Here is a 17460-nt window from a genome sequence, read left to right as displayed (position 1 = left end):
CAAAATGATTCATCACATTGTCATACACAAGATGCCTGGGGCCCAAATTGGGGATAAGTTCCTCATGCCGTATTTCCTAGAGTATTGATCAAAACTGTCAAAATCTTCGGCTGCATGCCAGGCCAAAGAAAAATATCCCCGAACCAAAGAAGGGAAAATTCATATGCATCATTCGTCACAAACAAATACATGGAAGGACGCCAAATGTTAAATGAATGTGTGCTGTGGATGTTTGGAAGCATGTGCAATGGTATGTGAAACTAACACCAGCACCTCGGTGACAGGTTGACATTGGCCAGGTTTTGACAGCAGTGAGAAAATCCCATTTAATTGAAGGATGCTTGTCAGCCCTCTAACTGCAGAGTGATGTCAGAGGGAAAATTGTCTACCAGCCATTCTCAGTATGCTCTCCTCCTGTCTCCTACACAGCACACTCACAGCCTGCAGACAGAGGCCTCTTCTTCAACCAGTGTATTGTGGATTAAAGTAGTGAAGGCACAACACACTCTTGACAGATGTTAAATAATGACACTGACCTGGCAGTGGGTTGGAAGTGTTCCTTTCCCAGTCCTCTGCTGCACACATCATGGCTACTTATAGCTATAGTACCACACAGATGAGTTTTAGTCTGACTGGCTTCTCTCAGCTCAGCGGTTGATACGTCAGTCATGCTCACACCTACTACACATGAAGTAAATGAAGTGTAAGAGTGTAAGAGAAGCCAACTCTACACTATTATTGCATTGAATTATCAATTAACTGTGGCTGTCTGGCTCTACTTTCCCTATTTATCTCTGTGTAAATAATACATGTGCATACATGCCCCCCTAAAGATCCGCTTCAATAAATGTGCCAGGTCTTCTTCATATACGCACATACTGTTACCAACTTTATTTCACCAGGAAAAAGCTTCACTAAATCACATACATTATAAGTGTAGAGAATAATCAAACTTTACTAAAGATAATCTAATGAAGTAGGAATTCGGAAATAACAGCAACACATAAACCATTAATAATCATAGAAATAAATTACAAAAAAAGTATGAATATGTCCTGTACATGATCATTATTATCCTACATTCCAATAGATAGTATTTTCTTTCACTAGGTTCTACATTTAAATTGAGATTATAGAGAAATAAAGAAAGGGTGGACACTGTGTGATCGTATTATGTAATTGAAGGTTGAAGAATCAGTATAAGCACTTTCTGCTCTTCAATTACTCAAGCTTTGACTTCTCCATCCTTAAAAGGTTGTTATATTTAAATGCCATGTTCAAATCTATGCTGCCCTCAAGTGGCCAAACCATACAATTGTTGCAGGTTTGAGAGCAAGAAATTCAAAAAGACAAAGCATGTGCTGCTGGAGGAGGATTTGACACAACCTGGCAAAACCAAAGTAATGGTTAATTGCTGGACTGATAAAGTATGAGTAACGTATGTATTTTCTATAAATAAAGTCAATTAGTTTTATTCTATTATTTGAAGTTAAATGGCTAATGATGCAGCATACTTAATGAACTCATATCTTTTAAACAAAAACATATGAAAATAATGAATAATTTATTTCCAAGATGTGTATAGATACATAATTTAAAATGTGAGTGTGTGTTATCTCATGAGGTCCCTGGTCATTAGGTAATTAAGATCCCTCGTCTTGCACCTTGTTGTCCAGGAGATGGCAGCATAGAGTAATTTCCACTGGGCCCTTTAAAACCCTCCTGTTATCCTTGGGGTCAATTTGGCCCCACTCAATGTTTAACGTATCTAAAAAAAATGGTTCACATTATTTTTTCTGCTTAATATTTCATGACTTTTCCAAATGTAGTGAGGACTAATGGGTAAACATAAAATGAACATGAAGATCTTTTTTAAATGTACTGTACGCACTTTGTACGCATCGTTGTTCCTTGGGGTCAATTTGACCCCAGGCTGTTTTAGTAGTATAAAACATATACAAATGTCAATATTTTACACATATTTGTGTTGATTGTGTAGGATGATATTGAGGTGACTATTACATGCAAAAGTATCATTGTAAAACAAAACTACCCTCTGCTTTAGGTCCTTTAACAACATCAAAAAGATCTTACTTTAACATTTGATTTCAGTCAGTGAGATTTTATGGTGATTTAGTCACATAATAGGAATTCTGGATGTATAAAGGGGTCTGTAGGGGGGAAGGTTGGGGTAATGTTTTTATTTAAATGGTTATTTAGGTAGTCAACTAAGATACCTAAAGCACGAGAGACATACATGTTGGTTAACATTTGGAATATGATCATTGAGTTTTAAACTACTGGGGTCAAATTGACCCCAGAGGATAAAGGGTGTAAAGTAAATGTGAGGATAACAGGAGGGTTATGCACATGATCTACCACAAACCCATCACTGGTGTCAGGTTTTACCAAATTAATGTAAACGGGGGTGCAAAATGTCCTACAATTCATTCACATATGAAGTGTTTTAACTTTCTAATGCACAAGCCGGACACAGATGTAGTATGCGTTAGTTTTTTTAATTAAGTTACACTGATAACGTTGTATGAATGGCAACAGAGCTGCAAGCCTTTGAGAGGAAGACACAAAGCTGTGTTTGGATGAATGCAATGTCACAGTAAGAGATGTTGGACAGTACACAGATGAAGAAAATCATACTGTATGAGCTGTCAAATACACAACGACCAACAATCAACACATAGTGGTGCAGTCCTGGCAGTCTTTAAAACTCACAGATATGGCATTTTGTTTTGATGTCCTGTATAAGGTCCATGATAAAATAAAACAGTCAACACCCTACTCGAAATATCATGAAGACATTTTAATTTCCTTTAAATGGTGTTGCAATTTGTTATTGAACATGACCAAACCTGTGACAAACAGGTGACCCCTTTTCTCCTCAGTTTGTAGAAGATGATGGTATTTATGCAACAGTTACAATAATTCTGGGCGGTAAAAGTTCAGCTTTTAAAGATTTGCCCGACAGTTTGATCAGCTGCAGTCAGTCTTGGCTTCTCTCATAGATGTGGGTTATAATAAGTGGGCTGGACGAAACCACTGGTCATGAAGGGATGCAAGAGCCCTCCAGTGGATGAAAGTGGAACACCGCCGGCCGTGTGGAAGATCACATTCCCAGCACTGAAGTTGGGGAAAGTTTGGTGGAAACTGGTGGGGCCTGCTCCACAGGGGGTCAGGTTTGGACTGAGGTTGACCAGGGAGTTGGAGCCGGGCTGTAAGGTGCTGCTGTCCGCCCCGGGGTTCTGCTTTTTCCATTTGGTCCTCCTGTTCTGAAACCAGATTTTCACCTGGGTTTCGGTCAGACTCAGAGATAGAGCCAGGTTTAGTCTCTCGCACACAGACAGGTACCGGGTTGTGCGGAACTTGTTCTCCAGAGCCACCAGCTGCTCGTATGTGAACGCTGTTCTGGCTCGCCGTGGTTTGGCGCAGGTCTGGTCCTTTCGCTGCCGCTTGTGCAGGGAGGGATCCTGCTGGGCGGCCCCTGACTCCCCATCGTCCTCTTCCCCGGGGAGACAGGACTCTGATTCAGCCGGAGGGGAGAGCAGAAGAGAGTTATCAACACCACCATGACGCCTGGGGGATGCAGGGTCTATCTCTTCCTCTGTAGAAAAAAAGATAAAAAGTTAGCCCATATCATTCAAAACGCAGCAAATGAAGCATCTAATGGATAACACAGCATATATATTCAAGTGATATAATACTGGTTTATTTTTCTTGTAAACTGTTGAAGAGTGAAAGTGTAGAAAATCTTCAATTTGTGTTACATTTTCAAAAATCTCTTTCAGGCACAAAATACATACAATGCTTTCATTAAAACAACAGTGTTGGACCGGGTTGTTTAAAATGTACCTGATTGAGTTAACATAATTGTTGAGGTGATTAAACCATACATTTGACTTTCAGCACAAAAGTCCAATACAAACCAAAACAAGTTAACTATTTTATGTGTTTTTAAAGTGTTATCCTAATCCTGGTCAAATTGTACAGTGCTGAAAAGACAGCTCCTGACAAGACAGAAAGTCACGTGCCAAATCTCAAAGCTGATGCCTAACGCGTGCTTAACAAAAGTATCCTCATGGTGCAAAAATGTCCCTCTTTGTCCCGTCTGAAGCGCAGTTTAAAAAGCCCACACAGAAGACCTGAAGTTTACATCTGTAAAGCGTTTGATTTGTATCCTGAAGTCTGTGGTGCGGAACGGAGCATAGAATCACAGGAGAGGGGGAGACTTGGTCACTAATCCTTTAATAATTTATAAACCACACAGCGCCTCAAATGTCATGTTGCGGAAATAAATCCCGTCTAAATCCAGCTCCGCCACCTCAGCCGTGACGTGCTAATGGAGTTTCATATTTGCGGGTGGATCGATAAATGTCATCTATTTAAAGGGAAGTTTTAATCGAACGATATTTAGGATCAGACATGGATGGGGTGTGAAGTTTGTACCTGCAAGGTGCTGGAGGGAGATATGCAGGATGCAGTAATGGGATATCGATCAAAGCGCGCAGAGGCATCCTCAATGGGACGATTTAAACAATTATCTAGCCTGCCTGTCCCAGTGCCAATCACACGCGGGGGCTCTGGGAGCGAGCCTTTGTGGCTTCCTTGAAAGGAAACGCAGCCTTGGAAATTAAGGGAAGGTCATACAGAGATGACAATACATCTGATAGAAAATAGCATCTCACTTGATGGTGTTTAATTTAGGTATAGAGCAGAAAAAGTTTATTGGAAATATATTTTAATTTTTTGCGCTTATTTTACTGGTTTCGAGGACGACTTTCGGTAGGTTTTTAAATGAATGTCATACGCAATAAATAAAAAACAGATATAAATATGACAAGAAAACGTTTGAAATACAGAAGTAATATTTTTTAATGTTTTTTCTCTACCTGCTTGTGTGCGCTCAACTCTGAAGTCTCCGCCTGCGTCACCGTCCGACTCCAAACTTGTTCCCTCTTCATGTGGCACAGGAAACTCCTTCACGATGGAAAGTTCGTTTCCTCTTTTGCTGTTGAATTTGTTTGGATCCAATATATCAACAATAGAAAAAGAAATCTTATGACTGGACGTCATTGTGACTCCACAGTCTTTGGGGTCCAGCATCCTTTAGATAGAAACAGCGTTAAAGGAAGGAAAGGACTGACATGCGTGATTACGCGTGTGGAGAGGAACTTCTCATACTGTATCCTCCTTCTCGTCACCAAGCTTCATCAAACTGGATTACTGCTGATGATTCCTCGCAGGTGTGTGTGTACCTTGCTCCTCTGCTCCTGTCTGTCAGTCTTCAGCGTGAATGAGATGACCGGAGCTCGGTCTTTAAAGCGTCTGTCCCCCCCGTCTCTCACCCAGACACGTGACACAAACACTATTAGTGTTTCACACGACCGCCTAATGGGCTCAAAGCATTCGTCGATAATCACCCATATCATTAAATTCAATAATCCGCGACCTGAAAGTAAATTGGGCACAGATGGCACTTGATCCATATCAGAGATCGTCCTTTCTCCCTAAATTTGACTTTTCTAGAGACGTTACTGTCAGAGAGGAGACTTCGTGTCCCTAGAGAAAGAATATCCTAATCGAAACCAAACGGTTTAAGCAAATAAACCCAGAGAGCCTCGACTCCAATCGGTGCAAATAAAAACTTGCAATGATAAAATGTAAAACACATTGATATCCTGCACTATTTATACTTTAACATTATTCTTATTAGATCCATAAAGCACATACATCAGTAATTATGCAATTGTGGAAAAGAAAGACCACTTTGATATTTACGTATAATAGTTGTTAATACAATTCAGGATACAATAAATGATTATTCTTTCCAGCATGCATCATGAAGATATTGTATTTCATTAACAACAGGAGGCTATGACAGCTTAAATTGACTTATAATTGGATATACTGATGGTAATTAATGGTTATAGCTTAGAATATGGCTCATTTGGGTTTCTTGTTATTAATTGAATACCTTTTTCATTTTTTTCCTGGTCCGGACACACTGATGACATTCCCAGTACTGCATTTCCTGTATTATTCCACTATCACCACACTGCAGCAAGTTTCAAACATTTCAAAAACTGAAAATAACAAAAATAGTTTATACTTCATTTGCTTGCATTATTGCCAATCTTCACAAAATGACTGTATTGATGTGGGTTTTTTTTTTAAATAGAACTAAATAAGGATGTGTTTTTTTGAACAGACTAAAAGCATCCACAATGAATCAGATGCTTATTTAAAGCATACAAAGCTAAACTGTGGCCGTACAATAAATACGGCTGATAGTTTTCTCACCTAAGGTGATAGATTGATATTCACAATCAGTCGGCCCCCTACTCTTTCCTATTAGTATTCAATAAAGTGACATAGGGTTGTTTAAAGCTTGATGCCTGGTGATGGCTAAAATGGTGAAACCAGCACAGGATCAATATTCTCAGCAGGTGTCCAATACAGATAAAGCCTGATGGCTACAGACAGGCTTTCTGGAAATTGAACGAGTAACTGCAACAGCACAGAAGTGTCCTTTAACTGCTCATCCCTACAACAACCTACTACTTTGCAGTGAATCTTTTCCTATAATTTAATATTAGTATGTTGTAGGGATTAGAATAGGCTTCAACTGGTGGTAAAAAAAATACAATTTTCCATCTGTTTTAACATGTAACTGTCAACATATTTTACTATCGAAGCCTGTGAGGTCCACATTGTGGGGATGAGACAGATGCTGTTTCTCTGTCTGTAATTCTGTCTGGTGTCGGTGACATGGGGGATCCGATCATGTTTACACACACTCTCAAATTCCTCCCTACACAATTTCCTGTGTCACTTATACAGTTCAGGGTGATTACTCTGCTGCATGGAGGTTTCATTGCTACCCAGTCATAGTCTGGTGCACCGGCTTGCTCTGCAGTAGTTACATAGTCAAACATTTGTTAAAGCCGCCCCTACAGGGTGTCTGCGTGTCTGCATTTGCATGTGTATGGCACTTGCACGGCCATTACTGTAGACCCTCCATATGAATGGAGCCCGCTGCACACTGGAGGTTTACAACTTCCTACGAGAAAGCCCAGTGGCTGGACATCTGTTTGTGTGGGTTGGCGGGACAAAGGGACGAGCCCCGAGGACAAAGAGGCCCTCAGGTAGACTTCAGAGAGCGGGAACAGCATCTGAGTCTGTACGGGCCAGAACAAAACTTCAGAGGAGGAGAGGTCCACCGCAGGGAGCCCAAGAGACACACTTCCATCCAAGACCCCCCTCAAGGGTCAATAAAGTCATCACCTCATGGATAGGCTGCCCCCAGTCTGCTAAACGTCAGATAATTTGTCTAAGCTGAGGCTCCACTCACAGACTGTAGTATCTTTTGTTTTCCCTAAAGTCCTCCAGCGTCTCTGACTCTCCTGTAAAGTGGGACTCAAACAAAAGGCCGGCAAGTGTCCGGTGAATCATTAGGTGAGGCCGTTAGATCCTTCCTGCCAAATTCCTTTACGTTGTAGTTGTTGTGTTTTGTGTTCATCTCCGAAGAACGTACTAATGACTTTGCTTGTCTTGTCACACAAGGCTACATTTTGCCAGTTCTAAAAACGTACCAAACTAGATAGAAAATCTATCTTCCTGTCTGTTTCCATTGGTTTCAGTATGCTATGAGTATCAACTTGCAGAAACCTTGTTTTTCCTGTATTCATTCTTGTATTCTTAATCCAGATCCTTTCGAGAGAATCCGCATTTGGTTAATATATATAATCAGAGGTTAAAGGTGGGGTATGTAATTTATTTCAGAAACACTTTTTGTTATATTCCATGGAATGCTCTTAACATCCCGTTAGCAATGAATATATTAAATGCTTTGACAATAAATACATTAAAAAAATTCATCTGTGGAAGCTGTAGCGCTGTAAAAAGCACGACCAATCACCTGAGCCGGCCCGGCTAAAATAACTGGATGGCCTACCTGCCTGTCAGCCTTCCATCTGTGCACAAACTTATCTCGTGCCCTCATTGGTCATGTGTGCGTTCATGTGTTGGAGGAGGGGCTCTGTAAGGAAGTCTGAAGGAAGAGGGAGATTTTTTCCGGTTGTGTACTTTCAAATTCTAGCACACTCGAGCTGGTTTCTCCAAAATTACATACTCCACCTTTAATGACATTTCTGGCAGCTAATTTGCTAATCTTAGATGCAGCTCATGCACCTGATCAATGTTCTTTGGACAAAAGATAAAGACTATACTAAAAGATAATAACTGATGTATTTCAAATCATGCTATCCTTTAGTTATATTTTCACACTTTGCTGACATTAAATCAAAATCAGTCTATGCCATTATTGGGAGATTTGCTTTTTCTAACATGCACCACTACCTTCAAGCTACTTCCTATGTTTCTACTTTATCAGCACTCAGAGACAGTCAGCATTTAACTGTCAGTAAGTACAGTGCAATCTTCCTTAACAGGCATGAAGCGTTCACACATTTTTCCCAGTTTCCCGTCTGCACTGCATGCCTACAGTTGTGCTACCAGGCTTCCTTTCAGTGGGACCTGTGTTGGTTTGACTCTCTCCAACAACAAGGTCAGTGGCATTGCCCAGTAATTGTCCTAACGGCCTGTATACCTGTTGGGTGGAGGCGAGTAATGAGAGTTTTTCATTATGGGCGGGACGGGTGAGTGCGCCTGGCAGATGCTGACAGGCAGCAGATGTGTAAAGTTGGGGGTGATTTGTAAAGGGGTCAACTGCATCGCAGAGGAGATGGAGGGCGATGTGGGGCGGGGGTAAATTATGCTGAGGGACACTGTCAGTCATACTGCGCCCCTGTCACAACAAGGTAAAGGTCAGTTCAAACGCTGATGTAGTCAACTAACAACCAGCACTGTACTGTGGTCATGACGGCAAAGGGAGCAAACTTTCAGGAATGTTTAGTTCAAAGTTTACTGCATTTCTTTCAATACATTTATAAGTGAAAATCCTCCTTATAGCAGGAAAAAATATATTTATTTGCTTGTGATATTCAGTTGTTTTTAAATACTTAAAACTGCATGGGATCTATTTGTATTCCATCTCAGAAAAACACAAATGTTCCCCTAAAACATTTTTTTTTTCCTTTCTAAAACAAACAACTAAAATGTTAATTAAACATTAGTATTGATGCACTTCTTGCCGAACCCAGCCATGATAAAAACAATGATTGAAAAACTGAAAAACGAATATCCTTCTCCCGAAACTGAAAGACGAGACTCAGTTTACAATACTGCTAATTCTTTATATTGAAACGTTTTCCACACAGAACTTTAAGCATAATTCAAACCAATACAAATAATGTTTAAAGCGCAACTTTCTGAGAATTCCAGAAATTCCAGTGAACACACTCAATTTAGCATATACCATGATGGCAGTTGTTGTCAGATATGTTTAATAACCGTACCCAGCTAAAGTCATGAAAGTAGAAACAGAGGAAAACTGTGCAGAAAACTTTCATGGCCTAATCCACTGGCTGTATTTTGACTGGCCTGTCCTCTTCCACACAAGAAATCCAAAGCAGCCACAGGGAGGTCAGCATAAAGGAGAGCGTAGATACCGTGAGGGACGAAGAGAAGACAGGAAGAGCTGCAGACGCATGTTTTCAGCGGGCTGATGCCTGCTAGTAATGGCACTGTGGTCCCTGGCATCTGCACAGAGTGCACTGTCACTCAACGGGAGCATTGATTAGCCATTGTTCTGAGAAGGTCACATCATAATTCATTAACAATAATTAGTCCCACAGTGCCACCTGCACTCCTTCTCTCGATTGCCCTGTTAAATTACGAGCAACCATCATGGTTCACGCGTGGAACAATGAAGATATATCCGCAACGCAAAGGCAAGAGCTATTAGTTGCATTATTTAAATGGGCCCGTTTAAACCTGGGGAGCTGTCTTTATGAAGGGCAATTAGGCACTAACCATAATTGATAATTCGTGCTAATTACAATTAGGAAATATAAATAGTGGGTGTAGGATTAATCATCGTTGCGGTTAAGCGGGGAGCAGGCTGGGTAGGTGTGATGGGTAGGCAATGGATTATGCCCCATTCATCTCCATCTAGCGCAGAAACAGATTGTGTTTGTCCCTTTATATTTCTCCATTGACCATTATCTCTTTTTTGTTTCTGTGCCCTTGCCAAATGGTCCACTAGCTTGTGGAACTGTGAGGCTGCAGTTAGTGAGCAGCAGAACGAGAGCACAGTGGCTCTGTAATGGTGGATGTGACTGGGAGGAATGGTTTCTTTACATTCAGCCTGAAGCCTTTAAAGCCCAAAGCACGTGCTCCTTTTAATACAAAGCAGCTTTCAGTTTTGTTTTGTTAAAGCTGAGTCAATTATCCGCATCCATTCGTTAGTTTTAACATTGATTTGCGTTTCTGGTTCTGCATAAAAAGCAGTTATATAATTTGTGGGATACATCATTATCTGAGGCTGTTTTATTTTAATACTAACACGTACAATTTGCAAGGTGAGCAAAAACTGCAACCCCCAAACAGGATTTTTCTTTATAGCATCTAAAAAAGGCACATATTCAATTATTTTTGATAAAAGTAAGAGGTGCTCATATAGAAAACTAAAAACCCACTCTTCAATATGTAAAAAGAGACAAGAATGCTCAGAAATACAGAAAAATCTGAACTACCGGACATTATTAATATTATAAATAATAAAACTGTTTTCAGACATTTGTAGATGTATTATTATAGTATTTGCGTTTAGCAATAAAATCATCAACATCTTATGTTATCTTGTGTTCGGGTCAGTTTAATGTTTTGGGAAAACCCCTCATAATTTTCTCAGAGAACTGTAGGTCACATTTCAGATTAAATCTTGGCCCTTCACCTTTAATTAGATGACGATTTCACCAAGGTCAACTCATCTGACCTTTGAACTTGTATCTCGGCCACTACGATGAAGATCCATATTCTAATCCAGATCATTCACTGGCTATTCAGGGCACGTTGACAATGAAGTATAAAGACAACAAGATGCACCTTATTCCCTGCCTAAAAGCGAATCAGAATACATCTGGTTGTGTTGTTGTAAAACTGATCAATTTAACCTACATACAATTGATCACCATGCTACGAGAGAGCACCGTTTCAAGCCACCTATGCATGCAAGTGTCCGGATATCCAACAACTCCATTAATAAGTCAACATACACATCAATTGCCTCACAGCATATTTGCCCTAAGGCGACAACAATCTGATTTAAATACAAATACAAAGCTGTCTTAGCTGAGCAAACAAACACATGGAAATGGTCAGGCCGGCCTCCACAGTGGGTATGCAGGCCTGTGGACTCAGATGTGCCCCCAAAAGACTTTATTGCCTTATTCACTGGGGATTTGAATTCATTATTGGCCCTAGTTTGTATGTTTTTAAGAGAGACACAAAGAGGAAGAGGATGGTTCATTCTGCAGATCCCAGTCTCTGCTGCATGGGAACAGCATATGAAACTCGAGGGTTTTGATAAATATGAAGAAAGAAAAGGACAAGGAATTATTTTCGATAATGAGGAGCAGGCCCCCCAAAGTAAACATACTGTTTGCAATCCAGAGGATATTAACTCCACCCATAAGACCAGAAACTCATTTCCCCTGAGCCAGAGTGCATTTATTACCATTTTATTTCTCCATTATCCATCTTCACTGTCCTTTTTTTTATGCGGTTTGTTTTGATAAGAAATTGTATAAAATAGCAGATGATTTAATCTAACATCTAATCAAACCATACATTGTTTGAAAAGTTAGGTTTCAGCTCGATCTCAAATTAAAGGCTAATGTTGCTGCTTTCTATTAGAGTCTAAAAGTCTTCCTCTCTTCCCGTCTTTCACGGCCTGGTCTTCAAATGTGGCCCTGCACCATGAGGGCCACACTAGCGGAGGCGGCTGCTGATAATTGCTACAGTGAGAGCTGGATCAGTGGAGCTGCTCTAATCAATAAAGTCTTCATCAGCCATTTCCCCTGATGATTCTCCCTCATTTCTCCCTTAATTGTTCTTTTTCATCAAACAAGGTCTGTGCCGTGAGCTGTGAGTGTGTGTGTGTGTGTGTGTGTGTGTGTGTGTGTGTGTGTGTGTGTGTGTGTGTGTGTGTGTGTGTGTGTGTGTGTGTGTGTGTGTGTGTGTGTGTGTGTGTGTGTGTGTTCCCAGGAGCTTGTGCTTCAGTCCTCCCTCTCAATGGACTGCAGCTAACAGATTGCTAATAGAAGTTGGGCAGAAAACAGCGGAGGGATCCTTTTGCCTCCTATAACTAAACGGTGACCTCAATGGGAGCAGGATTACTGTTGATCCAGGATCAAGATCCCCAGAGCAGTTCCGATTCTGACTCCGAGCATGACCACCGACTCAAATGAAGACCTGAATATGTTGAGGTGACAGCTCGACTGTGTTTTTCTTATATCCTGTGAAATAAACAGGAATCTCGTTATAGAACTGTTTAAAACAGAGGATACAGAGGCTGAGATGCATATTATAAACATACTGGCACAAGTTGATTACAGTGAAGCTGTCCTGAAGCTACTCTAACTTCCTCAAATTAGTTAGTTAAATCATGGGGGGGAAACACATTTTCATCTCACATCTCACTCAACTATATTTGTAGCTGTACAGAGACTTTTGGTTTTATTTGGGTAATTCATCAGAAGTAATCACTAAGTTTTAAAGTAAGCAGATGCAACACAGATGTTGGTTGAATTAGCTGTTCTCTTTCTGCCAGGAATGGGACCCACTTTGGGAGAGTTAGTGTGTATTTACACCACAGGAGATCTGGATCGGCAGGAGGAGCATGTTATTCAGTATTTGGGGTGGGGGGATAGTGTGTGTGAAGCAGTGCTGGTTTCGGGCCATAAATGAAGCCGGATGAAAGTAATAAATGAGGGGATTACTAATATCTGACTCGCTTGTCTTGTTTTGTTTTAATAGATATTGAGCTGAGTAAGCAAAGTTGTCAACTTTCTATTTTTGATCATTTATAAGAAATAAAAAACGCACAACACGTTACAGCTGTAAATATTTAAGCATGTGGTGTATAACAACACTCTGCAAACCTTATGGGCTATAAATTGCAAAAATACAGATTACTACATTAAAAAGGGAAAATACAACCAAAATCTTATGATGACATCGTTGAAAAGCTAAATCGCAGCCACGTTTTCATAATTCCAATAACCGAACAACTGTATTTAAGCATCCTTCTTTTTTTTCTCATTAGTGTTTAATATTTTGGTTGTAAGTTCAGTTTCTTTAATTCATAATGCCTTGATCAGATTGGTCAGCGTTCATAGATGCCCTCTGCTGCTCTGTAACCTTCATCCTTAAAACTGTTTTCGCCCATGACTGCCAAAGAATCGGAAATGATTGGGGTATAATTGTTTTCCTTTACCACTTATTGCCCTTCTGTGCTAGTAAAACGGTGTGGGTCCTCTCCCTCCCCCAGGGGGAGGAGTCGCCGGCTTTCACAAGGCGTCCCTCCTGGCTGTCTGGCTCTGCAGGCATCACTGCCCATGGAGCATCCAGCCGTCAAAGGACCAACTCTGGGGAAGAGGGAGAAAAAGTGTGTTCTGGTGTCTTTCAGGTAAATAACGCAGTGACGACAAATAGCACATTCTTAGAGCTGTGATTTAAGTGCTTCCTAAGGCTCTGACTGCACATCTGTAACTTATTATATGTGGGCGATTCACATATAATTTCATACAGTTCTTAAAAATATGAAATCCAGAAATGTAAAGATAATAAATAGACATTTTTATTCATTGGGATAAACCCCTTGAGATGCACCATCTCGTTTTCAAGGGGGTCCCGACCATAGCAACAACTTAACATTAAACAAAAAGACAAAATGCAAAACATGACACAAGACAAACCACATACAGTCTGTTAAGTAAAATTCAAGCAATGCACACAATCATTACAATTTGAGACAGTCGAGCAAATCAGTTTCATCAATATCAGTTAATAACAAGTACAGACCAGTTGAAAGTGAGATAACAATGCATGTTTAAACATACCCAATGATGCAAGAGATCTAATAGCAGCAGGTAAAGTATTCCAGTCTGTTGGGGCTTTGAAAATGAACGCTCTTCTGCCAATCCATTTTTTTGCAGAGGGGACAGAGAAATAAATCTGAACAGAATGTCTAACTTGATGATTTGGTGAGTAGGGTACAAAATACTGCTTTAAATAAGGGGGGTAGTTAAGATAAATGCATTTAAATATCAGCTGAAGCCAATGCATGTCTTCTTACATTTAAAGAAGGCCATTTAAGTTGTTTATACATTGTGCAGTGATATGTACGAAAAGGACAACCAAGAACAAATCTGCATAGTCTGTCGCAGTATTATATTAAATATTCAGGCACAATTAAAGGTTAAAGAGTTTACAGATTTTTCAGGGATCAGTGCACATAAAAAAAAAATGGTACTTCATTACTCAAAATACTCTCCAATAATTCTGGCAAGTGTAACCTAGGATCATCTGCGGGGGGGACTGTGGGTCATTAACCGCTCCTTATATCATCTGACCAGACATTCCATGAAATTAAAAACACCACTTTAACCTTATTGATTTCACAATTGCAGTATAGAAAAGGGGAAAAAGCACGAATAAAAAGTGAATGCCAAAATACTTTTCTGATTTCACTTCTGATGTATCAGCTCAGACTCTGTATCATCAGCATCATACTTGATTTTTTCCCACATGATAGTTACTAAATTAAAGAGTCAATCACTTAAACAATAAATGAAAGTAGCTATCATATTGTGGTTATATTTTGACTTCTAATCGTCTGAAAATGCATCCCTAACAATACAATCCATTTAATAAATACAGGAAAACAGAGATTGTACCCATTCCTATTTAAATGCTTAAAATGTCTCCCTGTTTATATAATGTATTGTAAACAATTATTAAGTCTTAAATAGCTAGAATAACTCTGACAATTGTAAACATTACACAAGGAAAATAGCTAATTTTGCGATTCGAGCACACGGTGATAGGATGATTGCAGCAGTGGCACTCGGCCATAACAATAAATACGGCCTTGATGAATCTGTCCTGTATTATGATTTACGGAAGCTTTAGTGTTGTTGACTTACAGGGCTTTATTGAGAAAATTAGATTTGAGTTGTCTAACAGCCGGGCCACTCATCTCCTCAGTAAACTGCCGTAGATTGTGCCGCCGTGGGTTTTATCGACATATCCCATTACTGGAGTCTTCACGTTTTACGACTATTTCCGTAAATTCTCTCCGGGACAATCTCCGCTCTCTATGGGGTGGACGGAAAAGATCATCTCAGGGCTGCAGTTTAACGCTCCAGCACCCTCTCGCATTTACACACACACATACACACATGCATCTATATACACTATGAGCTGTGTGGCTCACTCTCTATCTCATGATCAGAGATGCCACCCCCCCCCTCCCCTGAATGATGGAAATGATTCAGACGCTCGCAGACATCAAGGGAGAGAGGAGAGAGTGTTGAATGAGTTTACAGATGATGAGAGTCTTAGTTCAGGTCAATCTGTATTTACAGCTCAATCACTTAACAGAGCGCAGGCCTCTCTATTAGACCTCTATCTATCTGGCAGGGTGACAGTCAGCAGCAAATAGGGCCGCATAAGGGACAAGGAGGGCGACTGATAAGACCTCTGGGACACAGAGAGCACTCTCCAGGGGGTTCGCTCCATTCTCCTTCCTGTCCCTCTCCACTATTAATCCATTTATGGCAAACATTAAGATATTCATCAATTATAGGCCAGGACCTTAATTAAAAAGGATGGGTTGTTTAGGATAAATTGGATGTGAACCATTTCGAGTAATAGTTTCCTGCATGGTTAGTAGGAATCAGTTCATTTTTGTTTCTATAGAAAAAAGTGCCAAATGTAATCGCCGCTTGGTCCAGTTTGTCTTTGTTAACGCAACATTACAGAATGCTGAATCATACTTTTCAGCACATAATATGGTGTGATGTTTTGTTGATTCCATCCGTACCAAATTAAAAACAATGCAGCATTTGGGCTATAACGCACGAGGACCACAAAGGACAAAAATCTCCTTTGTGGCTAATAGTATTCATGCAGGTATTCTTTTTGTTTGGCTCCGTCACTGAGATTTCTGCTTTTACCTCAGAACAATATAGGTGAATGATAAATTCAGTGCTCACAGCGTTGAAAAGGATTATATTAAAACAAATTCAACAATTTGGGTCAGAGGGCATCTCCAACATTCAAAACCTGGACGAACAACAGTCTGTGTGGCTTTATGCTTATACCATAAGAGGTTTTGCTACTACTGGTGAATGTCATGTTGTGTTTACAGCAGAAATACTTTTAACATATACATTGTTTCTTGAATAAGATACTTAATCAAAAGTACATTTAGGCTAATATAAAGATAACTTGTACTTAAATACAAGTAAAATGCATTTGGTAAAAAATGTCCTTAGATAAAACAAAAATAGATCAGCTAAAATAACTAGACATTAGTGAGTCATATTGTTCTCTTTAAAGAAAAGAGGGATTTGGAGGATGCATACGGCCACCTATATTAGCCTTAAAAGCACATAAGGGTCAAAGTACAGTGCTTTAAGGAGTCAACACATCCACATTGCACCACACGCCTGATACATGTCTTGTTGTATGGATGCACTTTGCAGCCTGCGCAAACAACTGAGTATACAATGCCTCCATGAGTGTAACCTCAGAATGAACCAAAGATAGGACAAAACAAATCGAGCAAATTAACAAGGCTGACAGAAAATACCAGCATTTGGATCCACAGCCATTATTAAGCCACGTAGCCTACATTACATAATGCTTGTTAAAGAAATCAACGTCATCAAGCAGACAACACAGATGCAAACACACAATTCATATAGGCTGCAGCCACAAACAAAAAGCTAAAAGAGAGCCTCAATTGTTGCATAATTTGTGACACACACACATACACACAACCTTATTCTCTGGAGCTACAGCCATCACAGTGAGTGTGTCACTACGGGCCTACTCACCTGTCTCACGGCCTCCTGTGAGTCCTGTCCCCGCAGAGTCCTGTATCTGCTGGAGGTTCAGCTCTTTCCTCGTTCATACTCAAAGTATAGTATAATTATACATAATAAATATAAAGTCAACTGTGCTTTTCTCTCTGTACTGATGCACTCCTCATTTTGAGATGAAAGAGGCTCTTCATATCAGAGATTATTTTAAATTACTTGTGAACGGATAAATCACTCTGAGGGTCCAACTAGACGTCCCGTTAGCATGTTAGCATTAAGACATTAGCTAAACCCAGCATGCACCTGTACCTGTCACTCAAAGTCGTGGGTGTGTATGATATGGTCCATTTAACGTTTCCCTGTGTGCGCGGCATAAAATAATTAAGGTGGATGTAATGTATTTTTGGTCACTATGATGAGGTTCTATAATGCT

At 40.1% G+C, this 17460-nt stretch overlaps 1 protein-coding gene across 6 annotated transcripts; it reads right to left on the bottom strand.

Moving 5' to 3' along the window:
- Window positions 1-2175: 2175 nt before the first annotated feature.
- nkx1.2la (NK1 transcription factor related 2-like,a) lies at window positions 2176-17330 on the bottom strand. 6 transcript variants are annotated; one of them, XM_079689765.1, is made up of 5 exons: window positions 17043-17330; window positions 15126-15296; window positions 13415-13565; window positions 4905-5023; window positions 2176-3619 (listed from the first exon to the last, which is right to left on the bottom strand). In XM_079689765.1, exons 3-5 carry the CDS (start codon window positions 13525-13527, stop codon window positions 3018-3020), a joined length of 834 nt encoding a protein of 277 aa, XP_079545891.1. In that variant the 5' UTR covers window positions 13528-13565; window positions 15126-15296; window positions 17043-17330; the 3' UTR covers window positions 2176-3017. The 6 variants fall into 6 exon arrangements, with proteins under 6 accessions (XP_079545891.1, XP_079545890.1, XP_079545894.1 ...); XM_079689764.1 differs by lacking the exon at window positions 15126-15296; XM_079689768.1 differs by lacking the exon at window positions 15126-15296 and having other exon boundaries at window positions 2176-3538.
- Window positions 17331-17460: the final 130 nt, after the last annotated feature.

The sequence above is a fragment of the Notothenia rossii genome (assembly GCF_949606895.1).
Source record: "Notothenia rossii genome assembly, chromosome: 6".
Taxonomy (NCBI): Eukaryota; Metazoa; Chordata; class Actinopteri; order Perciformes; family Nototheniidae; genus Notothenia; species Notothenia rossii.
The sequence above is the reverse complement of the archived record's forward strand: the minus strand, read 5'-3'. Positions and strand labels throughout refer to the sequence as shown.

Coding starts and splice junctions, on each gene's coding strand:
- nkx1.2la (XM_079689765.1), bottom strand. CDS start 13,527: ATGCCTGCAGAGCCAGACAGCCAGGAGGGACGCCTTGTGAAAGCCGGC. Junction 5,024..13,414: donor GCACAGAAGGGCAATAAGTG/GTAAAGGAAAAC, acceptor CAAATTCAACAG/CAAAAGAGGAAACGAACTTT. Junction 3,620..4,904: donor AGTTGAGCGCACACAAGCAG/GTAGAGAAAAAA, acceptor TTTTTTCTACAG/AGGAAGAGATAGACCCTGCA.